The 19,621-nt window shown below is 38.2% G+C and overlaps 1 protein-coding gene across 2 annotated transcripts in view; it reads right to left on the bottom strand.

Moving 5' to 3' along the window:
* Positions 1 to 260: 260 nt before the first annotated feature.
* The window catches only part of WDR70 (WD repeat domain 70), a 316,067-nt gene continuing 296,706 nt past the window's right edge, over positions 261 to 19,621 (bottom strand). For both annotated transcript variants that reach the window (XM_081231053.1, XM_081231052.1), the window contains exons 17-18: positions 17,342 to 17,504; positions 261 to 439 (exon numbers count right to left, since the gene is read on the bottom strand). In XM_081231053.1, coding sequence (XP_081087179.1) covers positions 352 to 439; positions 17,342 to 17,504 — 251 coding nt within the window. In that variant the 3' untranslated portion in view covers positions 261 to 351. The remainder of the gene's footprint in view (positions 440 to 17,341; positions 17,505 to 19,621) is intronic.

Raw genomic sequence — 19,621 nt, 5'->3', positions numbered from 1 at the left:
TGCTCCTAGAATTGCTCAAGACAGACGTACATCTCAATGTACCTTCCCCTCCCCCAAGGTTATAACTATCTGTACAAGACCAATCACTGTTGAATCAAGTTTCCAAATACCTAAAGTACTTGGTAATAAGCTAAGAATCTGCTTCTTATTTACTTATAATATGGTTTAATAATTGTAGGTAAGAAAATGTAAGTACAATTTTACTGAAGAGTAGCTACCAATCTTTTGAATGGTTCAATAATACAAAGGACAAAAACCTGATCATAAAAATGTATTTTTATTTCATTAAAAAAAATCCAAACCTGTTCAATATCCCTACCCCTCATGCAAACAGCTCTCACATGAGATTCTTCAAATTTTACGTTTTTTCCATTCCGGCTCATTCTTTGCTTCCTCATCATCAGATTCAACTTGGGCAAACATGGTTTTGGGCTGAGTCCTAAAAGAAAGTTAAAGAGGAGAGGAAAACTTTAGTCAGCAAGTGTGCATTAGACTTTGCTGCTTTCAACAAGTGGAAGCACATTTGGGGAATCAATTATATCTCAATTAGTAGATAATCATTAAACTTCTGGCAAAGAAAAGGATAATGGAAATTTAATTATGTTCAGATTCTTTTAAAGGTTTTTCCTTCTGTGGCAGACTATGTATGTTGTCCTTTCCTTCAATAAAATGAAAATGTATCAAAGTCAGTGGAAACTCATACATCCATTAACCACCCTCAGTTTAACCAGTACTGCTCGTGGGCCAAACTATAGTCACCAAGCAAGAATCTACACAGTCTTTATTTATAACTCCCTGGGCTGTCCCTAGACTTAAGTACAGCAGTCCAAATACACGTGATTATGGTGCACACAAATAGGAGAATCTGAGTCAACAGTTTTCTTATTTAATGAGTTTAAAATAATAGATAACATATATAGTAATTTGGGCCTGGCAGCAAAAATAAAAAACAAAACAAATGAACATTCCTTCCACCAAACACCCAGATCACTGCATGGAAATGACAAGCATTTTAGGACATACCACTGCGTATCACTGCTGTAATACTGGCACATGGTACATCAAGCAACCTTTGCATTAGGACTTGCTGTGTTTTGTAAACATACCTGGTTCAATGACACTCCTTTTCACATCATTCACACAGAAAATAATTGCAAGAAAATATCAAATGGTCATAATTTATGCCTTTTCAGTCATGCTACTGCTGATTTCCTTTTAAAAGCAGCTCCACTGCATTATGAGGAAACATTAAAGCATGATATCTGAAGATGAAATACTTTAGCTTACATCATCATTTAGGGTTCAATTCATAATAGCAAGGTAATTGCAGAATGGTAAAAATAATATCAATAATTCCTTTTATTTGGCAAGTAAAACAGGGTTAAAACCTTATATTACTAAACAGGTGGTTGCCGGAGGGGAGGTATAGGGAGGAGAGAAATAGGTGAGGGAGATAAAGAGGTACAAACTGACAGTTATAAAATAAATGAGACACTGGTGTGAAATGTACGGAGTGGGGAATAGGGTTGATAATTATGTAATATCTTTGTATGATGATAGATAGTAACTACACTTATCATGATGCTCACTGTGAAACGTATAGAAATATCAAATCACTATGTTGTGTACCAGGAACTAACACAGTGTTTTAGGTCAACTGTATTTCAAAACAAACAAACAAACAAACAATTTCATAGAAAAAGAGATCAGATTTGTGGTTATCAGCGGCAGGGGGTGAGGGAGGGGGAATTGGAGGAAGGCAGTCAAAAGGTACCAACTTCCAGTTACGAGACAAGTAAGTACTAGGGAGGTAATGTACGACATGATAAATATAATTAACCCTGCTTTACGCTATATATGAAAGTTGTTAAGAGTAAATCCTAAGTGTTTTCACCACAAGGGAAAAACCTTTCTGTTTAATTTTGTGTCTGTATGAGATGATGGATGTTCATTAATTAAACTTATTGCAGTCATCATTTCATGATCCATGTAAGTCAAACAATTATGCTGTACACCTTAAACTTATACAGTGCTGTATGTCAATTATATCTCAATAAAACTGGAAGGAAAAAAAAACCCTTATATTACTTCTTGCTCTTCCTTTATTATCCTGGGGAAGAAGTATAAACCATCCACATTCCATGCTGATGTTGTTCTGATGCAAGCCATGTACTAGAATTCCTCATGCATAACTCAGTCACAATTCCTGTCTCTCCAGTTACCTGCCTAGAGAGCCCAAGCTGTCCCCATACACAATCCAGTTGGTTAAATTTCTTGTTGTCACTTCAAGACACTGTTATGACATCTATAAACAAGTCATAGCCCTAACATTTCCAAAACCAGCTGCAGATTTTTGTAGGTCATGAGTTGCTGAATTACTAGAAAGCAGGACCACTGGCTTTCTAACATGCTACAACAAGGCAACTGGTGCTCGTGACATATTTCATCTTCTGGCAAAGATGTCGAGCCCTTGGGTATAGACAAACCTGTGTACAGGAACAAATTTGTCTGGTTTAAAAAATCCTTTGGAAGCCTGAAGCTGTCAGGAGTCCTTGAGCTAAGCCTCAGGCGGGGGATTCATTCCCAGTTTGGCCACTGACTTGTTCTGTCACCTGCAACAGGTGTTTCCCCTCTCAGGGGTTTAGTTTCCTCCTCTACCAAATGTGGAGGTTGAACTTGATTAGTGGGTCCCAAAGGACCAAAGGCCCAGGGTAGACAATGATGAAGAGTGTGTTTTAACATTAATTCAAGTATAATACAAATAGAAAAGTGCATATTTCATAAATGTACTGTTTTCTGGATCTTCACAAACTGGACATGTCACGAAACCAACACCCAGGTGAAGAAACAGAGTATGATGAGCACCTCCGAAGCCCCTCATACGCCCTTCCAGTTACTAACCCCAGACCCGGCGTAACCATATCCTGACTTCTGGCCACATAGATCAGCCCCACCTGTGTTTGTCCTGTCTCTGTATGATGCCTAGAGTGTTCACTATTTTGTGCCTGGTTTCTTCCATTCAGCATCATCCATGGTGCTGTGTGTAATAAGGATGTTTATAACCATACATTCCAAAAAATGCAAAAAAAAACCCAAAGGCAATGCTGTGAATTTTACCGTGAGTTAAAATGTGTTTAAGTTAAATGACTGTCCTTTATTCTGAGATAATGTTCTTCTACCTATTTTGTAATAAAATGTGCTGGAAGTTTAAAAAAAACAATCCTTAGAATTAGCTACTTAATTTCTAAGGGAATAAAAAGAACATGATCTTCTAAAGATACCTGGCAATGCTTCATAGCTCATCAATGTTAGCTGCAATGAGACTTAAGTACTTAAGAAGTTGCAGTGCTGCTTTTTTTGGATATAAAAAAAGAAACTGAATGACAGGTCACGGGAAGAAAACCTAGAGCTTGAAAAGGCTATTTCATTTGTGTAGTCACTTTTTTAAATAATCCACCTACTTCCAGAAGTATTTTTAGTAGGTTGGTGGCTAACATTGAAGGGCACAGAATCAATGGAACTATTTAACAAGGGGCAGAAAGGGAGTAATGATGGCAAAGAGGCATGGGAGAACATTTTGGGGAACGGAGACATTCTATAATCTTGATTGAAGTGTTGATTACACAGGTGTATACATTTGTTAAGACTTGAAATGGGTGCATTTTGTATTTTATTGTAACTAACTTATAAAGAAAATCAAAACAAAAAAATGAGTCAAAGGTCAAGAACAAAAGAACAAAAAGGTATGTAACTGAGCATAAAACTTAGCACTAAAGTTCCTAGAAGCCAAGGCAAACGGAAAAGAAAGAGATTAGTTTTTCAAAGAAGGTAACCTCCCCTGCCCCGAGCGCTGAACTCAGCAAAATTCACTGAGAACATTTTCACACCAGGGTCACTTCGACTGTCACTTTCAATGACCAGGCCATGACAGTTTCCTTTTCCTCTCCAGGTATTTTAACTGAAGGGATATCAACTTGTTTGGAAGGCTGAATGGGCTTCTTTGTGAAACTCCATGAATTTATTTTAAATTCCACTTTTGAACTAATAAAAATGTTGTCAGCAAAATAGCCATATTATGTATACACAACATCAAATCATGACACTTAGCTTTCATGTTCCACTTAGCATTCAATAGCCATGCTCCCCTTCCCCAAATTGCCAAAATCAAGGCATAAATCAGTGTCCAAATTTTCCCAGCAATGCTTGCATACCACTTTTCCTTTCATTTTGCTGCCCAGGTAGATAATAATTGAGTGTAAGAACTAGGCTCCTTTCAACAAATAATGTTGGGGAAATTGTATACCCATATGCAATGAAATTGGACCCTTACCTTACACTATATACAAAAATTAAATCAGCATGGATCATAGACCTAAACCTAAGAGCAAAAACTATAAAACTCTTAGAAGAAAACATAGGGGAAAGTTTTATGACATTGGATTTGGCCATGATTTTTTTGACATAACACCAAAAGCACGGGCAACAACAAAAATAGGTAAACTGGACTGCATCAAAATTAAAAACTGTACATCAAAAGACAAAATCAACGGATTAAAGTGAAGAGTGGTTATTTAGTGGGTATAGAATTGCAGTTTTGCAAGATGAAAAGAGTTCTGGAGATTGCACAACAATGTGAATGTATTTAACACCACCGAAGTGTACACTTAATAATGGTTAAGATGGTAAATTTTATGTTATGTGTATTTTACTAAAAACTAAAACTAAAAACTAAGAAGATAAAAGTGTAGGCGGGCTTCCCTGGTGGCGCAGTGGTTGAGAATCTGCCTGCCGATGCAGGGGACACGGGTTCGAGCCCTGGTCTGGGAAGATCCCACATGCCGCGGAGCAACTGGGCCCGTGAGCCACAATTACTGAGCCTGTGCGTCCGGAGCCTGTGCTCCGCAACAAGAGAGGCCGTGACAGTGAGAGGCCCGCGCACCGCGATGAAGAGCGGCCCCCGCTTGCCACAATGAGAGAAAGCCCTCGCACGGAAACGAAGACCCACCACAGCCAAAAATAAATAAATAAATAAAGCAAACTGTCAACAAGTAAAAGTAAACACTATTAAAAAAAAAAAAAAAAAAAAGTGTAGGCTCCTGAACTTGGGAAGAAGGACGAATGAACCCCCTTCCTGGGACAAAAAGGGGGCACCTTGGAAAGGGCCTTAGCCTCCAACTTGGGGCCATGCCTAAAGCAGTGCTTCTCAAACCATCTGTGGTGCAAGGCCAGACTTTGTTCTCTAATTTTCCACCACTTGCAGATAAATATTTCTAGAAAAATTAAAAGACTACAAAATACAGATCCAAAGTTTTTATTAGATTCAATAAATAATCAAACTGCTATAAACTTTTCTAAGCTTATCTTGTCAGCACTGGCTGGTGGAGCACACTGTGAGTAGCGTCTCCTGGCAGCTCCATCCCTCCCCTTGCTTGGGAAAGAAAGGCTCTGAAAGCAGGGCGCTGAAACCAGACTGTGGAGTAAGAATCTGTCTTCTTAACATAAACTTTTACACATGATGAGCTTCCTCCAACTGCAGGAAAATATTTTTCACATCTAGAGAAGCTGGCCCTGTATGATGCTACTGAAGGCTTGGTGAAGGAATGAAGCCTGAGGTTGCACTCTCACAGGGCCACCCTTTAAGGAGCAGTCTTTCATTCTCAGGAGTATGGCATGGGGAGGTGAAGGGAGACGTGGTCCTCAGAAGGAAGATTTCCTCATTCCAATCCATCCTGCCCCCACAACCAACATTCTTACAGCATAGTTCAGCACCTTTCATAAGAGCTGTATGATGTCTGCTGAATAAAGACCAGGTTCTTCAAAAAATATTATTTGACTTTAGCACAATGTCTAGTCTAGGGAATGCCAGTGTTTTATAGAAGCAAAGTGAGAGAATTACAGCTTTAAAATTTGTAGCTATTCTTTCTTGTCAGCAATTTTTATCTTTAAATTTATTTCCAGCAGTTTTTCTTTTGAGATTTTTTGGAAATCCATATATGAGGAAGACCAAAAAAAAAAAAAATCAATTCAGGATTATTTAGGGCATTTAAAACAGACTTCTTTAGTCACCACTTTTCAAGACAATGAAGAACAGAGATGATTAGGCAACTTCCAGCAGAGTTAGGAACAGAACCAGGAGATTTCTTCCTTGAGGGTGGCCTAATTTGCCCTTGGCATAGAAAACTACTATAAAAATAAATGAACAGTGTCAAGCAAGAGTAAAATGACACATACAAAAAGATAAAATGTTTTGAGAGCACTTAAAAGCTGGTCCAGAAATTCCTACTTTTAAAACCAATAGGAAACCAACAAATAAACAACAAAACTCTCTAAGCCCCTTCTAACCTTGTCACTGGCGACATAAAATGTATTCCTTTCTGGGCTGCTTGAAGAACTGGAATCTATACACTGATCTTAACATAGACTCTTTTGGGTGCTTCCATGAGGAAAAGTAGAACAAACCAAACCAAATGGGCACTGAAGACATGGGAGTAACTCAAGAAATACACATATAAATAGATAATGTGCAAAAAATATATTCTACTGCTTCAAGAAAGCATTTCCATTACCAGCCATCCCCTGTCTCCTCCTATTTAAGCGGTTCCTGCATAATTCTATTACCTCCTTTCTCAAGAGACAGGAAGTTGTCAACTCAAATTTACAACCTCATGGCAGACTTACCTCAGTTGCCCAAAACGAAAGCCTACAAAGGGACTGACCTGAAGAAAAAGAAGGTAAGGGGAACTTTCCATTAAGCCAAAGTATTGTGCATACTCAGCAGGTTAATGGGGATAAGGTAAGCCTCACTGAGAACCATTAAAGTATCCACCTTATTGAAATCAGCTTTATCCAGACTATTTATTTCATTGATTTACTGTCTACATTTACCCATTTTTCTAAGTGTTAACTGAAAACTTAAACTTACAGAAGGCTGATGTGAAACTTGTATTTTCCAGTTTGATTAACTCACTTGGCAAATAGTAAACATTTTTCACTTGACTATATATGTCATCTTGTTTACTAGAGTTACCAAGAAAAGGAGAGTAGATTAGATAGCAACATCGTTATTTACTGCTAACCATTAAATAAACTAATCAGAGGAGGGCTGATGGGTTTTTTGTTTTAGCTTCAGTAAACTCTGCATTTGCTAATAGTTAATATTTCATGAAGTACATATAAAAGCTTAAGCAAATGTCTTTCTCAAATCTATACATTCTGAATAGCTGATACTTTGTGCTGATTAATTTCCCCCTTGGAACATTTTTTAAACTGAATTCTCAAAGTTATTTGTACAAAGGGAGTCTTTTCCAGCAACTGTGCGTTACAGAAAAATGACAGAAGCCCAACAGAAACCGGTCCCACCTTCAATGTTTCCATACAGAGGAATTTCGCATAGAACAGTCAGTAATGAATAAAAATTCCCTCTGTGATCTTTTCGAAGGGCATTTTTTGGATACAATGTTTGTGCAAGAGATTCAAAGTGTCCTTTCAAAGATTCAAAGACTGTCCTTTCTCTTCTGACTAAGCTCTAACCCAGGCTTTCTATACTCCTTGAGTGCTCAGGCCAGAGAGAAGTCTCAAAGTATCTTTGGCTGCAATGGGAAGTCCATAGGTCAAATTCTTTTTAGTTATGGATATTCTCCCGATATGATTCATTCAAAAAGCATAAAGTGAGCTCCAGGGTAACAGAATGAGTATGAGGGGAAATCACTTGTAATACTTAATCATCAGTATGTGACTATCAACCACAAGCTTTTTTGGCTCAGAGCCCATTGTTTATTATGAAGGAAAACCTCAAAGCCAAAGTCAATTATAGCCATGACTTGACAATCTGACACACTTGTTAACCTTGTTAGAATGAATACAGCCCAGATGAACTCTGACCCAGTCATCACAATTGCAGAATTATTAAGATTAAATAAAGGCTTGACCAAAAGATTCCACTTGAAATGGTCCCTTCTTTCTGGTGAAGAGCTAATCAAAGATAATTTTTATTTGTTTATTTATTTACTTACTTATTTTTAATTTTTATTTTATATTGGAGCATAGTTGATTAACAATGTTGTGTTAGTTTCAGGTGTACAGCAAAGTGATCCAGTTATACATAAAAAATATTAGGGATGCATAAGAAGATGAGAGGCAACAAGATATTTCTAGATAAAGAATGTGCTATCTTCTTCAGGAAATGAACACATAATATTTTGGAAAATAGCTAAACACATCTCAGACTCATTAAGTAGGACATACTAACTCATAATGCTTGTGTGAGAGTTCAAAGACTGGGTGAGGGTGGAGAAAGGGACACACATGAAACCTGTGGAAACTGGGGGAAAAAAAAAGAAAAAGAGGGGAAAACAAAAGGAACCCTCTAAAATCACCATTAGCTACTTTATCAGTAAGTGGGTAGACAAGTTAGAATGATTAAATCTCTGAAGAGCACACAGGCCTGAGGCAGCCCAGGTAACGTCAAAATGCCCTCTCTAAGCTCACATTTATGAAACATATAACGGTGTGCCACAATTTCTACTCAAAAACACATATGAAAGCTGGGCATTAGTGTAACTCTACTGTCTTACTTCATAGATGGCGAAATAGTCTCAGTGAAGGTAAGTGAGTCTCAGAGCAGGAACTAAACCCCAGGACTTCTGATTCTTAGTCTAGCGTTCTTCCACTATGCCACACAATAATCTTTTCGGCTTCACTATTATTTAAGTTTTCCAATAACTACTATCAGTTGCTTTGTGATGAGAAGCAGTACACTGTAGGAGTCAAAAGCAGAAGCTTGACTTTGAAGCCAGACCGCCTGTGTTCAAGTCCCAATTCTGCCTCTTGCTATCTGTATGGCTTTGGTCAAGTTGTAAGCCTCAATTTCCTCATACGTAAAATTGGAGCAATAATACCACTTTCCTCATAGGACTGTTGTGAGGATTAAATGAATAATACATAAAGTTTTTACATTACCATATAAAAATGTCATTATTACCATGTACCTTGCTTTTGGCTATCAGGTGTTCCTCACTTCATATTTTCAAAAGTTATATGTGGAATATATTTGATAAAATAATTTGCATATTAAATACAACATAGCAGCTTGCTGTTTTTTTAAAAACCCTGGGGGAAATACTCTTCTATGTAAATGAACTGTCTTCAGTATGAATCTCTACAATCAAAATAATCTATTCCATACATTTAAATTTTCAGAAGGGCTAATCACTTGTAGTTTATTTTAAATAATTACTTTAAAAAAAATTATTACCAGACTTTAGTGTGCAAAATAATCACCTGGAGAACTTCTTAAGATGCAGATTCCCAGCCCCAATCTCTCAGTCTAAATGAGCTGGGGTGAAGTCTAGAAATCTGAATTTTTAACTTTCCCACTCTTACCCTCAACTCTGACACAGACAGTCCACAAAATCACTTTGAGAAACACTGGCCCTTACATAGGAATACGGTGGTCAGTGATATCAGTCATGTAACCATAACTTACAAAGAAAAGTAATATTTTTCTCTGTGGGTTTACGTCTCTTCCTGGCACAAATAATATATAAATCTTTACTCACTCAAAGAGTGATCTCTTTAAATATTGCCTAGTAACTCAACATGACTTAAATGTATCCTTTATAGATGGGAATGATATTTTATGCATATACACACATATCCACGTATCCCGTATCAGACAAGACATGCACACTGAAAATTAAATTGACTGAACCAGCAGTAATGGCAGCTTATCTGGCAAGGAAAGTGACCATCGCTGACAGAACTGTCAGGCTGTCTGGCTACTGGCCAGGGTTCAGGTTCCCACACACAACTATCCCTGTTGATGCGTAAGCTAATAGCATTCTGGATCTCTATCCTGCCCACTCCCCAGCGGGCTCCTTCCCCCTCCCTCCAGCAACATCTTTGACAAGAAACTGTAATTGAATCTGCCCATGTATAGCTAAACAAGAGTCCTCTGTGATCCTGCTGTGTTTTAAAACTTTCATGGTTGTTACATCGTGAGTGCCAGGAATGAAACTTAAATACTCAACAATAAAGGTAAAGCGTTAAAAGACTCTTTGTTCTCATCACTGGAGAATAAAGGTGTCATGTGCAAGCAGGCAGATTTGTGTAATATCTAGTTGTGCTTTCCTGTGATAAAGCAAGATACAGTAAATCTTCATTTCATCACTGAGACAAGTCAACTGCAGGGAAGAAAAACAACCAGACACACATTCTCGATTACCGTGACCTTTATGAAAAGATCCTTTTAAATATTAGCTTCCCTTCAAACACTGCCACTTGGCAGTAAACAGTATACTGTAGCAGGTGAACACAGGAGAAACTGCACTGCAATTCTGGCTAACAAATCACATGCCACAGACAGTGCCATGAACTTAGTATGCAATAAATGTAAGGTGACAAAACTGAGTGGAAGGAAAGAGATGGGAGCAAACTGCAGCAGTAGAAAGGTGTATATTAAGAGAGATCACAGTCCTCTGAAAAGCTCATTAAATTAGGGATCAAGAGAAATGAAGTCTAATTCTAATTGCAATCACTGTGAATTGCAAGTCTCTAAGTTTCAGTCTCCTCACATGTAAGGTAAGGATATGACAATACCTGTTCTACCCATTTTGCAGAGCTACTATTAAACTAGCATATTATTCAATTGTAGATATCATTAAACCACCTACAATGCAGAAAAATGTCATTAGGTAACAGAAACCAATGAACAAAACCAATTTCTGCTTCAATTAATTCTAGTTAAAGAAGGTTGAAAATCTGGATGAATTTTTTTCCAAGAAAATATTAATTACCAAGCACACTCAGAAGAGTAAGAATATCCAGATAGTCTACTTACCATGAGGGGACGGCAAATAAAGAGAAAAATTAAGGAATTACTACTCACCCTCCCCTCCACAAAAGCACCAGGCTTCGACAGTTTTATGGGTAAATTCTATCAAATTTTTACAAAGTAGATTTAATGGTATTCAAAACAGTTTGAGAGTACATACAGAAAAGGAAAGCATACAAAATTTTTATGAAGGCAGTCTAACACCTGACAAAGAACAAACCATAAGCATGTGAGGGTCATACCAAAGAAGTGAGGATGATTCAATACTAGAATTTTGTAATCTAATCATATTCATTGATCAAAGTAGAAATACAGAGGGAATTCCCTGGCAGTCCAGTGGTTAGGACTCTGAGCTCCCACTCCAGGGGGCATGGGTCAGGGGACTAAGATCCCACAAGCCACGAGGTGCAGCCAAAAACAAAACAAAACAAAACCCCCAAAAACAAAACAAAACAAAACAAAAATAAAGCAGAAATACACAGAGATACAACAAAGGAATTCAATAAAATTCAGCATCTATTTCAGATGAATATGCCTCTCATTTTTGTACAGTGTTTTCTTCGTATAGGATGCTCTTCCCTTGGATATCTGCACAGCTCACTCCCTCATTTCATTCAAGTCAAAGATCACTTTAGCAGAGGTTCTATCCTGATGACCATATCTAAAAATAGCACCCCTCTTTCTCCCTGATTAGTCTATGTCCCCTTATCCCTATTTTATTTTTCTTCACTGCACCTGCTACCATCTAACACTTATATATTTACTTATTGTCTCTCTCTGTCCACTAGAATATAAGCTCCATAAACCACAACTTAGTACCTGACACACTGTAGGTGTTCAATAAATCTTTGTTGAATGAATAAATAAAATAAAAAGAGATGAATTCTTCTTTAACATCTTGTATGTGTGTGTTTTCAAAAGCTGTCATGCTTTACGGAGAAATACCATTAAATTGAACAATAATGAAATTGATGATATTTGACTTTTTTTCATCTACAGAAAGGGCAATTACATGTTTTAGCCGAATCCTGTTCAAGTTCAAAGTGAGAAAAAGATGTGCACTATCACTGTTATTATTTAATATTGTTCTGGCAGTACCAGTCAGTATAATTAGATAAGATAAAGAAATAGCAGGTATAAAAATTGGAAAAGAGGAGGTGAATTTATAATTATTTGTATATGACATAATTTTATGCCTGCAAACCCCTCTAAATCTGACCACATTAAAATAAAGTTTTTTCACATGGGGGAAAAATGGCATAAGCAAAGTAAAAATAAAAATGACTGATGGGACTTCCCTGGTGATGCAGTGGTTAAGAATCCACCTGCCAGTGCAGGGGACATGGGTTCGAGCTCTGGTCTGGGAAGATCCAACAGGTCATGGAGCAACTAAGCCCGTGCGCCACAACTACTGAGCCTGCGCTCTAGAGCCTGTGAGCCACGACTACTGAGCCCACATGCCACAACTACTGAAGCCCGTGCATCTAGAGCCCATGCTCTGCAACAAGAGAAGCCACCACAATGAGAAGCCTGTGCACTGCAACGAAGAGTAGCCCAGCTTGCCGCAACTAGAGAAAGCCTGTGCTCAGCAACGAAGACCCAATGCAGCCAAAAATAAATAAATAAATTTATTTTTAAAAAATGACTGACTAGTAGGAATATTTGCAATACGTGACATACAAAGGGTTAAGCTCCTTAATATAAAGAACTCTTACAAATCAGTAAGAAGAGGACCAATCAACCAATAGACAAAAGGGCAAAAGACATAAATAGAAAGTTCACTGGAAAAAGAGGCTTTTAACATATGAAAAGATGCCTAGAAAATTTTTAATGAAAGTGTAAACTACGATGGAATATAAGGTTTCACCTATCAGATTGACAAAGATAGAAGGATGAGGGGAAGGAAGCTCTGATACATTGAATAAGTTGGTTAAAAAGTCTCTTTGGAGGAAATCTGGGCACTATCTATACAAATTTAAAATGCAAATATCTTTTGATTTGGCAATTCTATTTCTCCAAGTTTTGCAATATGTGGTCAAGGAGTCCAAAGATATTAATTTCAGTATTGCTTATAACAACAACAGACTGAAAGCAATGCAAATGTCCTTCAATACTGTACTGTTTTAGAAAAGCATAATATATCACACAATGGAAAATATCAAGAAAGTATACAGCACAAGCTAGATATGTATGAACGGGTCTAGCCCAATCTCCCAAGTAATAAATAAAGCAAAAAACCAACCAACAATCAAAAACAAAGACCAGCTTGTAAAACATGTTATATACCTGTTTTTAAACAATAAGTGTTTCTACACACATGTCTGCTCATTTATACATGGACTCTCTCTGGCAGGAAATACAAGAACCTGTCGGCAGTGGGTATCTCGAAGTGGTAGAACGAAGGAACTGGGGGCTAAAGTGAAAGGGAGGCTTTCAAATTTCCACTGTCTTTGCTTTAGCCTTGCTCGATTTTTTAAAAATTGTGTGCATGTATTACTTAAAATCTCAGACATGAAAATTTTGTTATCAAGATAATTAGTTGTTAGAAGTTAGAACAATAACCTGGAAGTTCTAAGGCCAGGTTCCTGGTTTGGGTTCTAGCAATAACGTGCAATCCAGTAGGTTCTAAAAGTTACCTTCTCAATGTCTCATTTTCTTCAGTGGTAAATTTTGACACCTTTCTATGAATTATATATTGCTAATATCAATCATTAATCAGCAAACAGTATTATTTCAATATTTGTGGAGACACCTCAATGATTTACTTTGTGTACAAACGTACACATGTCTATTTGGAGCAGTTTGCTATCAAAATGATACATATAATGTTTGGCAAATTTTAAACCATGGCTCTGTTTACTCTTCTTTCCTCAGCTAATTTTTGGTATGCTTATAAACAAGTTTTTGAAGTATAAAAAGATCCCTAATAATAATAGAAAATAACTACTCCATTAAAAACAGAAGTGTCAGAGGCATAATCTATAAGCTTATCTAAGTGCCAAGGATGTGTTGACATATATTAGCTTATACACACACAGATTCTATACAAACGAAGGCTACATGCAAACTATTTAGCTGGCCAGCCTTGATATGACCCTCTTAGCTGTTGTAATATTATCCAACTACTTGTTCAGAGATGTTCCATCTGTACTGTCTGGTTATTAATACATGTTGCAAACATCCACCACTGACGTTACACAGTAAATAAAGTCTGTTCTGCTACAACACATAGAGCAAAGGATGCCGTGCTCCCCACCAGGGGCCCTCAAATCCCTTTAGCATTTTTCTGCAGGGTGCTTTCACTCGCAGCAGCAGCACCGACCTCTCTCTGTCAGAGGGCTGCCGGCAGGTTGCTAAAGCCTCGGATAGCGGGAACTGCCTGAAATGTCTCCCCTGGTCCCATCTCTAGCCATCACCAAGGATCAACAGATGTTGGAGTGAAATACTCCAGTTACTGTGTGCTCGGACCAGGGTCTCCAGGATCACCTTGTGGGACTAAGCCAAAGTGACCCTCTCTGGAACTCTATTTAATATTGTGCACTTTCTTGGCTTAAATCATCTTTGCAAGAGTCTTTATCTCAGGGTCTGCTTTTAAGGAACCCAAGCTAAGACAGTGTGTTTTACTTTTAGGCAAAGTAGCTCATAATGATCAGCAGATAGAGGATCAATATCAGTATAACATGTAAGTTGAGTTGGTTTATAAAGTTGGTTTTCTTCTAGCATATAAATGTTTTGAAAAGTAATCAGAGTCCAGCTTTCTCATAATTGAAGAGAAAACTTTAGCAATACATAAAAACATCAAGAGAAAAGCTGAATATGCTTCCAACAATACAAAAATACACATACACAAATTTATTTACTGTGTTAGTAATTGCAAAATACTAGGTGCAATCTAAATACCCATACGTAGGAGAATGGTGGAATAAACCATGGTACATCCATGCAGCGGAGCACTATACAGCTGTGAAAAAGAATGAGAATGAGCTCTATGAACTGGTGGAGAGTGATTTTCAGGGCATACAGCTAAGCGAAAAAAAACCAAAACTCAAAAGACTATTTATACCATGCTAACCTTCATGTAAGAAAGGAGGGGAATATAAGAAAATACAGATCTGCACATTTGTACAAAAGAAGATAAAACAGAAACTAAAGAGAGTGGTTACCTATAGGGGTGAGTGGGAAAAGGACTGAAAGAAGCAGGGGTATTGGAATGGGGGAGCAGGGACGGAGAGGGAGTGACACTTCCCTGGGTGTATCTCTTTTAAAGTTCTGACCCCTAGCACCACAGTAACCGTTCATATACCCTACCCACACCCTAAAAAAAAAAGGAATATAAACACTAAAAATAAGCCTAACTTCATTTTCAAATGAATAACATAACCACACTGATGGGAGTGGAGAAGAAAAGAGCTAAGTAACTTGACTAGACACTGTAAGGATAAAAAAGACAAGAAGAACTGTACACAAATGCTGTAATTTAGTTAGGACAAGTGTTTCTCATGGGCGGGTGGCGGTTAGCAATTCTAAAACGATTTTAGGTGTAGACTAGAATTGAACAAATAAGTAAATATACTGTAGATAATATGAGCTGGGTTTCTCACTATTGGAGAAAGAAGTTACAAATATGCAAAGGGAAAAGGTGAAATGAACCCTGTGGTACAGGACTGAAATCAGGGGCATCAGTTTGAACCCGTACTATTTAAAATATACATACAGATAGATACATACAGAAATATATATGTGTGTATATGTGTAGGTTAGTATACAAACATATATTTCTGAGGTTTGCTGGCTGACAGGACCTAGAAGCAATGACATTTTAATAGCAATGAGCACAGCTAGCACCAACCTCTTGGTTTCTAAACATCATTCTCCAACAAAAAGGAGCCAGGGCTCCTTGGAGAAGTGGTTGATTCTAGGACTGTGGCAAAACAAAAACAAAGGTGAGCCTGGAACATTTTGTGGTGCCAGAAAATAAGGACGTGCTAAAAAACAAACAAACTAACAAACCAAAAAAAACACACCTTGCTGAAAGAATAAAGGAGCCATTCTGAAGGAGATTCTATTGGCCAAAACTGGAACAATGTGAGCAACAAACTAAATCATGATAGTATTGGATTTTAACCCATAGAATAAAGCATTTTAAAGTCCACACTTATATTTAAAAGCTTGAAAAATAAAGAAATGTGAGAGAAGCAATTCTTCCTTTTAGTAGAAGTCCAATGAATAAACGTAGAAAAAAAGAGGGAAATAGAAAACACCACTAGGGAAACACCACGGTAGTAACTGCTGCAGGCAAATCTATCCATGCATGATAAAACGAGAGAGCAAAAGTCTGAGAGACAGGATTTGCCTTACAATATTACTCCCAAGGAAGTTATTAACTCAAAATGGAATGATAGTAACTTGACAGTGGAGAAACTTGGCAGACATCACCTTAACCAAGTGATCAAAGTTACCATCGCCAGTCATCAGACTGAGGGACACGAAGCCCCTGATGTGATGCACTGAGAAGGATATAACATCACTCCTGTGTTATTTTTGCCAAAAATGCATAGTTTTATTCCAATCATGAGAAAAAATCAGACAAACACAAACAGAGAAAGTGTACAAAATAACAAACCAGTGTTCGTTGAAAGCATCAAGGTCATGAAAGATGAGAAAGACTGAGAAACTGTTATGACTGGAGGAGACAAAGGAAAAGTAACAACTAAATGCAACGTGGGATCCTAGATACAACTGTAGAAGAGAGAAAGGATATTAGTGGAAAAACTGGGGAAATCACATAAGGTCTGTAGCTCAGTTAACAGTACTGTACCCCTGTTAATTTCATGGTGTTGCCAATTAATTGTACTATGGCCATGTAAGGTGTTAATATCAGGGGAAGTTGGGTGAAGAGTAGACATGAACTCTCTGCATTGCTTTTACGATTTTTCTGTAAGTCTAACGTTAGTTTACAATAAAAACTTAAAACCCCCAAATTCTACAATATTACTGTTCTTTAGTATAAATGTAGCTGGTTTAGTGGCTTTAAGAACCACTACATGTTCGCACATGCGAAGCTATTTGAGGGAACCTGAGCAGGCAGGCTCTACTCTGCCTACGTTTAAGTGTTACTTACAAACACAGCTCTACAAATAAAAGTTAATCCTCAATAATAGATTCTACAAACTGTTTCCTTTCATTTGCTTTTAACCCTCCCTAACTAAGATAATGCAGACAGGCAGTGATCTTCTTTCTTTTTTTTTATCACAGGTAGAATGGGTTTCACATAATGGGTTTATGCTAGGCTATAGATCTAATGGAACTGGCCTGGTTTAAACATTTACCGTTTAGAGTCCTCAGGTACAAACAAATGCCTAGGTTTCAGGACCACGAGTACCTGGCCATTTTTCATGCTTAGGACTAAAAAAGATATGGAGAAACTAGAACCTCAAAGCAGCCATTGTTATGTTCTTCCCAATTCATTAAACATAATAAATTTTCTATTTTAAAAGGCTGTTTCCTTACTTGGAGTATGCTGGAGAAACCCAATATGGGTTGTCCTCGGCTGCTTTGGCGTGCCGCAAAATGGCTTCCCGGGGATTGCTGTCATCGGTTTTGTCCAAAGCAATGTTCTTCACAATGTATGACGACAGAGTGCCCCCGTGGGTTCCAACCCGGCCACCACGACCTGTTCCAAAGGAAAAAAACCGAATCCAGAATGGAGTGAGCATATACCTTTTGTACACTGGGGTTATCTGACAAGGTTGAGAATCCCTCACTGCTGGCTTCCAAGGCAGACGGTTAAATGAATGACAGACTAGGGTCAGGGATTCAGGTTTACCTGATTTTTGTCATTCCCTACAGAATCAAAGTTTTGAGCACTCTGAGGCTTCTAACAGACTTTGGTTTGAAGCACACAAGTCTCAAAAGTACTTGAGTATCGTCCTTTCAGCTTTCATTTACGATAATCAAAACCAAAGTAGGACATCACCAAACCTCAACTTCCCCATAACATTTTTAAATAGACACATTTTTTTATTATGCCTCAGTTGCTTAATTTACACAATGACACCAATGTAGGAAGAAATACAAATAGTTTGCCATGTGTGTGCCTTAAAAAATTCCTCAGGCATGAACACATGAAATTCAACTAATAAAAATAACCAATGATCATTAGGTGCTATTTTAGATTTAAACAAACATATCTTAGGGCTTGCCATCTTCCAAGTACCTTGTAGGAGAGAAAACAAGATGAACAGACTGATTCACATTATTCTACTGTACTGTAATTGCTCTAGACAGGAAGCTCCACGTGGGTAGGAATGTGTTCCCCACTGGATCCTCAACTGCCAGCCTGGTTTCCAGTACTCAGAATATGTATGACTTTTTAGAAAGATTAAAAAGAAAAAAAAAAAAAAGGAAAAACAAAAACAAAAAACCACATCACATGAAAAGTCAAGTAGCACTAAAAGATTAATTTTATAAGGCAGGAAATAACTGCCAAAGAATCTGTATGGCCAGTAACTAAGTGGAAGGAGAGGAAGGAGAAAGCTCTTCAGGCTGATCTGGTGGGGGGAGGGGGTCTGTAGGAAGAGATAAATCCAATTTGGGAGAACTCAGAAGACAGAGAAGGTTATTTTCAATGAGCAGAATGGTTTAAATACAAAAGTACAGAAAGAGGGACGTTCACTGGGCATTTGCGGGCAGGAATGAACCAACAGTCATGTGAGAAGATCAGAGTAGGAGAGAGGTGAGGTGTAAAGCTCAAAAGTGAGTTAGGGGCTTCCCTGGTGGCGCAGTGGTTGAGAGTCCGCCTGCCGATGCAGGGGACACGGGTTCGTGCCCTGGTCCGGGAAGATCACACATGCCACGGAGCGGCTGGGCCCATGAGCCATGGCCGCTGAGGCTGCGCGTCCAGAGCCTGTGCTCTGCCACGGGAGAGGCCACAACAGTGAGAGGCCCGCATACGGCCAAAAAAAAAAAAGTGCATTAGATTCAGAGTGAAGAGAACTCTGAATCTCTGGAAATGCAACTGGACAGTGTAAAGCTTATGAAGATTTGTGGGCAGTAGTAATACGAAAGCTACAGGAATTGGGAATAAAAGCTGTGTGTGAGATGAACGAAGGTAGGGTGGTGAGAAGAGAGACCTGAGAAGGTGCCTAGTTAGAAGGGCTTTTCAATAATCCAGGCAAGAATATTATCTAGGAACTTTGATTAGGATGGTGGCAGAGAAAATGGAAAAAAAGTTGAGATTGGTATATGAAACATTTTCAATGCTGAAGGGTCAGGCCAAACAGATATAGGTCCAGAACTCAGGTTCACATGAATGAACAAGTCATAAGCTTTAAGCATGTGAACATAGGATAAATGGAAACTATGCAGGTGATAACAGAAAACGGGATTCTAGTAAAGGTACGTGCTATATGATAGCCAATGCTGCCTTGCTTTCTTCGGGTACCTACTTTCTTCGAAACTCTAAGGATTTTTATTCATCTTCTAGGGAAATGGGCAGTTCCATTTTATCAACACAGAACTAAATGATGTTCACTTTCTGCCTTGCGGGAAACCTAATCCAGCCTAAATTCTGGTCAAAGTACCCAGTGTTGCAATATTAAGCCAATATTGAGAGCAGTGGTTTTAACACTGGGTCCCAAGGAGCCCCAGAGTTCAACCGAGGTCACCTAAAGGGCTCTAGTTGGAGACCAAGCAGAAAGGGCTCCGGGTTTCCTCTCTACTTCAGCACAGCAGCTCCATTTTTATCAGTTTATGCACTGGGTTTCCGCATCAGATCTTTACACAAGAACT

The sequence above is a fragment of the Mesoplodon bidens genome (genome assembly GCF_964165515.1).
Source record: "Mesoplodon bidens genome assembly, chromosome: 4".
In the NCBI taxonomy this organism is placed as follows: domain Eukaryota; kingdom Metazoa; phylum Chordata; class Mammalia; order Artiodactyla; family Ziphiidae; genus Mesoplodon; species Mesoplodon bidens.
This window is presented reverse-complemented; position numbering and strand designations above follow the sequence as displayed.